An 8,668-nucleotide genomic window follows, 5' to 3' on the forward strand; every position below is an offset into this window, starting at 1 on the left:
ATATGAAGCGATATTGTCAAAACTGTGCACATTTGTCATTTCTCAGGGCAACATGGAATGGTAGGTTTTAAAAATAAAAAATCAGGGTATTATTTGTGTCAAGAACAAATATGCGATTTAATTCCAAAATGACGGTCTATGGTTTTAATTTGTATTTTATTTTTTAGGAAACATCCAAGGGTCCTGTTGATGCATATGTTCAAAATAATGAAAAAAATAAAATTCAACAAAATGTAATGAAAGGTAATTAGTTATGTTAGTTTGCAAAAGTCATTGAAATACACGATTATATTTTCAACAGGGTAAGTCGTCTTCCCAACACCGCAAACGAGCATTGACGCGCACATTCCCACTTATGGACAATTGAAATAACCGACATGGATGCTTTTGAATGCAGCAATCTGGATGGGTGAGCGTCACCCTCGGCCAATTAGGATTGGATTAAGGGGTGGGATGAGCATCAAGTTGGCCTTTATCATTCTTATTTTTTGTATTACTGAAATCTTCTCAACAATATCCACATGGTGGAATGTGGGAGGAAGCCGGAGTGCCCCGAGAAAAACCTCCCGAGCACCAGGGGATCGTCAAGACCGGAGAACGCGAACCTCACAACTGTGTGGCAAAACCAGCGCTAAAACCAATCACCGCTGCACACCTTGCTTTCCTGCATTTCATTACACTGTAAGTAAAGTACGGGTACAGGAGATGAAAAGTTACAAATGTTTTTATTGCCATTTCATAGTCTGTATTCACATAGCATAAAAATACTCTACAATATGTCCACGGACGTACACAGGTCAGTCAGTTTCCAGTAGTGGAAAAGGGCAAGCAAGTGAATGATTCATCGTCAGCGGTCATCACAACCGCCGAAACACAAACAGGATACGTTGGCACTGGACTGACAACAGAACAAAGCAAAAGTGGTTCATGTCGTGTTTGGGGAAATCTCATTTGTCAAAATAAGGCAGGTAGAACAACTTGAAGCCTCTTCTGCCGCGGACGGCGCAGCTGATGTATATCACGTGATACACTGGAGAGAGTTCGTCAAACAGCCACGTTATTGTCCACTCGACTCTTTCTGGAATGGAAAAGAAAGAAGAAGGCGTTTCTCTTTACCTCCGGGGATGAAGAGCAGGAATCCCGGCACGAAGAAGATGGCACTTGAAACGCCTGCCGAGACACACGGAAAACGTACTTTGTATTCACATTCCATTCCGATCACTTCCTGGGGTTCCTTTATCAATTCACACTCCATATGAATGCGATCAGTTTTTACCCTCATGTTCCCCTTGAGAACACATGATGGAGGTACATCGGAATAAATTCGAAGCGTGTCAAAAGCTCCGTTTCGTCAAGTAGTTCAAAGTTCAAAAAGTAAAACTCAAAGATGCACTACACACACACACACACACAGGGTGAAATACTTCATGGTCTTTGTATTATGTATAACTGGTGAGTATAGCTTACAGCAAATGAGAAGCAGAAATTCGCTATTGAATATAGAAACTAGAATATTATTCATTAACCATGAAAATGACACAGGAATTTGACCTCTGAAATGTATTTGACCAAGTGCTAAATGAATCCATATAATGTAAGAGTACTGAAATAGATGATACCATATTTGAATTGATTGAATCAGAATCCTCTTTATTTTGCCAAGTATGTCCAAAAAACACACAAGGAATTTGTCTCCGGTCGTCGGAGCCGCTCGAGTACGACAATTGGCAGAGAACACTTTGGAGAACACAAAGACATTGACAAAAAAACAGTCACTGAGCAATAAAGGGTTGCCAGCTATCTGCTAATGCCGGTACAATTTTGCACTTTTCTGTTTTTAAGTCAACAAACAAAAGCAGAATGTCTGACCCCTCGAGGTTAATTTAGGAAACATTGTGTGTCGGTGTGTGCGTGCGCTTTGTTTTGTTTGTCAAAGAGGAATTTCCGTCTGCTTTGGAACAGACGAGAGACTTTTTACATTCAAGTCCATATTGTCTGTCGTTATTTTACTGTAGATGTTGTCAGCGGAAAAAAAAACAGTGCTTCAGTCCTTCCGAACAGATCATTTTAGTTTTCTTACCTGAACTCGGATTCAGATGTATGAGAACGCCAGTGAAAATAAGAGCTGCCAACAAAGAGTACATATGAGAATTATCAGGATGGTAAGGAGATAAGCAGCAAATATGAAAGGGGGCGGGGCGTCAATGTGGGAATGTACAATGAAGTGGACCAACACACTCGGCGAGCACCGATTGGTTTCAAGTACAGGAAGTCCCGAGCCAAGATTCGAACCCCTAACCTCACCGTGCCGCCTACGTCCGCCTGTTCCGTATAACGCTCATCCTATTCGGGTCGCGGGGGGGGGCTGGAACCGATCCCAGCTGACTTTGAGCGAGAGGCGGGGTGCAGCCCGGACCGCGGTCCACGTTAAAATAGCTCGGCAGTTTTTTTCTTGATTGACCTTGCGCGGCACGTTCATGCCATCTTCTACAACACGGGGGGCCGCACTTTTCAAATGACCGAACGGAAAATGATCTACCTCCACCAAAAATGCATCTATTTTATACCTATATGTAAATAAATACGTTTATTTAGATGTGGGTGCTTAAAATATAATATTGGATACACGAGGGTCTTTTTGGAGTGAAGAAACATATTCAATGCAGGGTGTTGTTTTTGGTATCGTAGCCACGCCTGACATTCGGAACAAAACAAAGTGCATGAAAATCGCTGTGTTTTGACTCTGGTGTGTGCGCTCATGCCCCAAAGTCTCAGTCGAGATGAACAGAGCGGAGGGTGGGCACCGTCGCGGAACTCTTCTGCAATCTGCACGTCGCACCAATCCTCTCTCAAAATCCGGGCTCCATCTCGTGTCACGTATGATATCTACGGTGTCGACGGCGGTCGCGAGACGCGGGGGAGGCGATCTGCCCTCCTCGCGGCTGAGTAGCGAGGAGGGCGCGGGAGCACATTTGCAACACTCTACTGCACACACGAGTTCCTTGCAGAGGACACTCTGCGGCCGGCTGACGTCTTAGCGGTCGCCGTCGCTACACCCGCGCCGCGACAACACACCTCGCGTGATCTCTTCCTCGGTTGTCCACGCACGCGGACCTTTCCTCCATCATCAAAAGCGCAGAGCCTTTCCCCAATCGGGGGCCAGCCATGTTTTTATAAAGTCCGAAAAAAACACACTTCATTCGTGCAAAATAAATAAGTACTATACACAGATTGAACAAACGGTTGTTACTGAAACATTAATCATCAGGTTAAACATTTAGTCTTTTATGACGGAGTTCGATTTTGTTTGTAGAATGGCCGAAATTCAAAGGGGCTGTAAATGGCAATACATCAAACTTACCAACTCCAGTGACCAGGAGAAGGAAGGAAGCGAGGACAACTCTTTGGTTTTTCTTCACCAGCGGATGCGACAGCCACCTGCCCAACAAATTCACGCACACACAGCAACGGGCTATCTTTAGTTGTGTGCGTGTGCGTGTGTGCGCGCGTGTGCACGTGTGCGTGCGTCTCTGCGTGTTTGCGACCTCACCCGCAACAACGTGCTGAAAGGTGCGTGACAGAACTCAAGGTGCTGAAGGACCACTGAGAGCTGCAGTAAGACAGCGTGGCGGGGTCACTGTGCAAAAACAACATGGCACCGTGTCAAAGAACCACAAACTCACAAGAAATGCTCAGCGGAACCCTGTGGCGTGCAAAACAAGGGGTGGGGGTTGCGGATCGGAGAAAAACATCCCCCGGGGGGGTTGTCACGGTAACCCGCATCACAGCTCATGTTGAATACGCACTTCTTGAAATGTTTTCGAGGAGACATATGTTTAACGTACTTTTGCATCGCCTGCATGTACAGTGCAATTTGGCGGCTCGGTGATGAAGCGCTGCCTTCGCAAAGGAAAAGACATCTGACGTTATTATCCGAGTGGGACTCGCGTGCGCTCGGCTGGCAGTGGACACTCTCCGGTCTAGACCCGGAGCTCAACAAGTAGACGCGCTCGAGCTCCGCCCCGAGTCGTTTTGCCCGCGGGCGAACGGAGCTGATTCGCTTGAGACGCAAGCGGCAACTTCAAAACCGAGTCCTGAAGACGACCGACAGTTCTGGGGTGCCTTCGGAACATGCGTGTGACAGTACTTTGGTCAAAATGTCCCAAGGGCCAAGACTCAGAGGAGGCTTGCTTACTTTATTTCTTGCCATGTCACTCGCTGACTGATGATCATGATTGTTTGCAAGCTATTTCAAACATTGGGGCGGGCGTGCGGCTGGATTTATTGAATATAATAACTTCTGTTTACACTTATTTGGTAGTGCAAAAAAATTAATCTGAGTGGAAATATGTGGTATATATGAAACATAAATGTTCCAACTCAAGTGGTTCCACTGACATTGTCAACGTGCTACAGATTGGACCAACCTGATTTTGAAGAAGTTGTTAAAAGAGGAATTGCCGTTGTTGGTAAGCGGATCTTCATTTTCCAGATTCTAGAACAGAACAGAAGATAATCACAGAGGTCTTTTTTTGTCCCAAAAAGTGGAAACGGTGGGAGGAAACATCAGGATGAATTTTGGACACCGTTTCAGCAGGTCAACAAGACTCCTGCAGGGATGTCTGCTGTGAAAAGCTCGCTCGAGGTCATGCCGCAGCATCTCAATGGGGTTGAGGTGAAGACTTTGACTGGGCCACTCCAGAATGCGTATTTTCTTCTTCTGAAACCAATCTGTTGTTGTTCTGCAAAACGTCTTGATGATGACAATGTATTTTCCACTGACGTTCGCAAGCTGTCCAGGCCCCGAAGTCCAGAAGCACGCCCATACCTCAATGCTTCACAGTTGGGATCAAGTTTTGATGCTAACGTTGGTGTGCTGTGCCATTTCTCCTCCACACATGGCGTTGTGTGTTCCTCTAAAACAATTCAACTTTGGTTTCATCCATCCACTGAATATTTTTGCCAGTCGTGCTATGGAAGATCCAAGTGCTCTTTAGCAAACTTCAAACCTGCAGCAATGGGTTTTTTTTGTTAGCAACGGCTTCCAGCTCGGTGTTCTCTCACGGAGCCCGTTCTTGTTGAATGCCTTCCGTATGGTAGATTTGTCAGCTGAGATGTTGGCATGTGCCACTTATTTCTGTAAGTCTTCAGCTGTCATCGTAGGGTTCTTTTTGACCTCATTGAGGATTCTGCAGTGTGCTCTTACGGTCATCTTTAGGCCTGGCGCACACACACAGAGACTGGGCCGAAACAGGTCGGTGTCGACGATCCTAAATAATGAACGTGTTCAATATTTTGGACGAAACGTCTTCATGTGTGTGGCGGAGAGCCGACTTCTCCTGAGTCACGACGCCAAAAATTGAAGTGGAACAAAATGTAGCCAATCAAGAAGCATCCTGACTCAACAAAACCAAAGGACTGTCAATCAAAATAAGCACGATGTCGTTTTTCTTTTTAGCATAAAATGGGTTCCCCAGACGGCCAGAAGTATTTTCCAAAGCAAGTCGTTTTTTTGAGGACAACGCTATTTTACAAGGCTCTGAGCTGCGGGAACCTTCGGTAAAGATTGCCGCAAAGTCGGAAGCGTTTCTTCTTCTTCGGTTTTGTGACTTCACGTGTGATTACGCGGGATTTAGATTTCAGAGTGTGAACGCAATCTCGATGTGTGCGGTGTTGTGCGTTGATATTATTGGAGCGCACCGCACACAATGAGATCAAAACTGTGAGATGGCAGATTTTTTAATCTTTATGTGTGGGGCCTGTCAAAGATGAAAAGAATCTTTTAAGATTTGAAAAGTCTTTGTGTGTACCAGGCCTTACAGGACGGCCACTCACGCTGTTGAACTTTCTCCATTTAGAGACAATTCGTCGAACCACGGACCGATGACTTTTAGAGATACTTTTGTAACCTTCTCTAGCTTTATACAAGTTTCTATATAAAGTGGAACGCTAACCTTGCTGCGGCATGGCCTCGAGCGAGCTTTGCGCAGCAGACTTTCCTGCAGGAGTCTTGTTGAGCTGCTGAAACAGTTTTGTTGAAGAGGAAGTGTCCAAAATTGATCCTGATGGTTGCGCACGTCTGATCTCCAACTACGGGTAACGTTCGCTTGAGGTTATTGCTGCCAAAAGGTCACGGGTCAACCACTTATTCAACCCAGGTCTTGACTTACTTTTGCCTCCCCGTCCAGTCAATGCTTCCGTGTCATTTTCGATAAAAATATGAAAACATCATTCTGTGTGTGCTTTTGGTTCAAGCAGACTGTCGAGATGAAGGTCAGACTCCATTCGATGAGCAGAAATTTCAAAGGCTTCACGTGCTTTTCTCATGCCACTGTGCACGCGGTCCACGAGTCGTACCCGATACTTGAGGTCCACGAGTCGTACCTGATGGTCGAGGTTGCGAGAGTCGTACCCGATGGTCGAGGTCCACGAGTCTTACCTGATAGTCGAGGGTCCGCGAGAGTCGTACCCGAGAGTCGAGGTCCGCGAGAGTCGTACCCGAGAGTCGAGGGCCGCGAGAGTCGTACCCGATAGTCGAGGCCCGCGAGAGTCGTACCCGATAGTCGAGGCCCGCGAGAGTCGTACCCGATAGTCGAGGCCCGCGAGAGTCGTACCCGAGAGTCGAGGGCCGCGAGAGTCGTACCCGATAGTCGAGGCCCGCGAGAGTCGTACCCGATAGTTGAGGTCCGCGAGAGTCGTACCCGATAGTCGAGGTCCGCGAGAGTCGTACCCGATAGTTGAGGTCCGCGAGAGTCGTACCCGATAGTCGAGGCCCGCGAGAGTCGTACCCGATAGTCGAGGCCCGCGAGAGTCGTACCCGATAGTCGAGGCCCGCGAGAGTCGTACCCGATAGTCGAGGTCCGCGAGAGTCGTACCCGATAGTCGAGGCCCGCGAGAGTCGTACCCGATAGTCGAGGCCCGCGAGAGTCTTACCCGATAGTCGAGGCCCGCGAGAGTCGTACCCGATAGTCGAGGCCCGCGAGAGTCGTACCCGATAGTCGAGGTCCGCGAGCGTCGTACCCGATAGTCGAGGTCCGCGAGCGTCGTACCCGATAGTCGAGGTCCGCGAGAGTCGTACCCGATAGTCGAGGTCCGCGAGAGTCGTACCCGATAGTCGAGGTCCGCGAGAGTCGTACCCGATAGTCGAGGTCCGCGAGAGTCGTACCCGATAGTCGAGGTCCGCGAGAGTCGTACCCGATAGTCGAGGTCCGCGAGAGTCGTACCTGATACTTGAGGTTGCTGTGCTCGGGCGAGGGGTGAGGCTGCGCTTTGGAGAAAGTCAGAGGGCCGAACGTTAGCTCGGCTTCTCTGTCCTTGTCCCGAGGCTTGCGTCCCTCGGCGTCCACGCCGGACGCGGCTCGGTCCTCATCGACCTCCAGCACGAAGGCGTCGTCGATGGTGAACTGCGTTGCCATGGAGATCACCTCTGACGCACCGACGGCTTGCGGTTCGAGGCTCACTGCGGATGTGGGAAAAGGGAAACCGATCTCATTAGCACGCATGAGCACGCCAAAGCCTTCCGATGCAATAGAAGGAACTGAAACGATACGTCCCTTGCGATCGACTTAAGAGCTGCTCAATCGTCACTTTTCGGGCTCGAAATCATGTCGGCGTGTTGGCGCAAACGGGAAGGCTAATAAGCTGCCTTTGTTTTCGCTCGTCCGGAAAGCTTCCTTCGTGTCTTGCAACACGCGTTCCTTCTCTCAAGGCTCACCTTTCCCCGCAATTTCGAGTCAACGAGGTGCTAACCTTTCGGAGCGCGTCAAACGTCTTTTTCGTCCCGAAACTTGGGACTCTCTCGCTGGCTCCCGTCGCGTTCCCCTAACCGGCCGGCTATCGATTGCTCGTGCCCGATGACGCCCGGTGGAAGTCCGGGAGTGCGCTCAATCGAGCATCGACTTATCGATCGAGGGGGCCCCTCGTTTTGTCGACGACTTCTTTCTTCTCGAAGCCAACTCCAATTCAAATGATGACAAAAAGGAACTACCGGAAAGGCTGTTCCAAATTGTTCTCATTGTTGGGGCTACATTCTACTTTTAAAATCCTTTTCAAGTTGGAGCACGTGGTTCTATTCAACAATTTCACCGTTTATGGAAAAATTGAAACACGTCAAGTGAGTGTGCAGGTGTGCCTCGTGTTATGGCCCGCCTGCCGGCCCGGTGCCGTCGAGTTCGAGCAGCTGTCACGTGATCAGCTCAACGCAGCCGCGGGGGGTGGGCCGAAATGATGGCGATGACGTGTCGCATACGTCACAAATGGCCACTCGATTGCCGGTCAACTCAATGCTGAGGTTTTCAGAATGTTTTTCGGACAGAAGCCCAGCACGGCGGCGACCCTCGTGAGGAGAAGCGCGCCGGAAAATGGGCGGACGGGTGGCACTGATGCGTTGTGCTTCAAAGTGCCCATCATCGATCCCGATCGCGTGTTATGAAGTGGTGCAGAAGTCAAAGAAGTTCAATGTCATTCATTTTTGGGGGCTGCATCATACATATCCGATTGCGTTGCAGTATTTCAAATATGAGAAGAACTTGGCTGCTTGGCATTGATTTGCTCGACATTTTTTTTCAAAATGTTGCTGATGGTGAATGAAACCCTTATTCATCCGTGTATATTATCTTGCCTTTTAGCTTTACGTATGGCACTGTGGAAAATAATTCACAAAATGTAT

General features: G+C 48.5%; 1 protein-coding gene across 5 annotated transcripts; it reads right to left on the bottom strand.

The window, feature by feature from the left end:
* Positions 1-708: 708 nt before the first annotated feature.
* On the bottom strand, positions 709-8,181 carry tmem134 (transmembrane protein 134). Of its 5 annotated transcripts, none has more exons than XM_061679263.1 (8): positions 7,750-8,181; positions 7,224-7,459; positions 4,428-4,495; positions 3,551-3,637; positions 3,362-3,438; positions 2,081-2,125; positions 1,117-1,170; positions 709-1,030 (listed from the first exon to the last, which is right to left on the bottom strand). In XM_061679263.1, the coding sequence occupies exons 2-8, from the start codon at positions 7,413-7,415 to the stop codon at positions 948-950; spliced, it is 606 nt and encodes a 201-aa protein (XP_061535247.1). In that variant the 5' UTR covers positions 7,416-7,459; positions 7,750-8,181; the 3' UTR covers positions 709-947. The 5 variants fall into 5 exon arrangements, with proteins under 5 accessions (XP_061535247.1, XP_061535249.1, XP_061535244.1 ...); XM_061679265.1 differs by having other exon boundaries at positions 7,554-8,181; XM_061679260.1 differs by lacking the exon at positions 7,750-8,181 and having other exon boundaries at positions 7,224-7,542.
* Positions 8,182-8,668: the final 487 nt, after the last annotated feature.

This window comes from Phycodurus eques, chromosome 6, assembly GCF_024500275.1.
Source record: "Phycodurus eques isolate BA_2022a chromosome 6, UOR_Pequ_1.1, whole genome shotgun sequence".
NCBI lineage: Eukaryota > Metazoa > Chordata > Actinopteri > Syngnathiformes > Syngnathidae > Phycodurus > Phycodurus eques.

Excerpts from the sequence above, each read along its gene's own strand:
- tmem134 (XM_061679260.1), bottom strand. The coding sequence starts at position 7,502 with ATGCGTGCTAATGAGATCGGTTTCCCTTTTCCCACATCCGCAGTGAGC. Across the intron at positions 1,171-2,080 it reads ACATCTGAATCCGAGTTCAG|GCGTTTCAAGTGCCATCTTC; the intron begins GTAAGAAAACTA and ends GTGTCTCGGCAG. Across the intron at positions 1,031-1,116 it reads CCTGCTCTTCATCCCCGGAG|TGTATCACGTGATATACATC; the intron begins GTAAAGAGAAAC and ends AACTCTCTCCAG.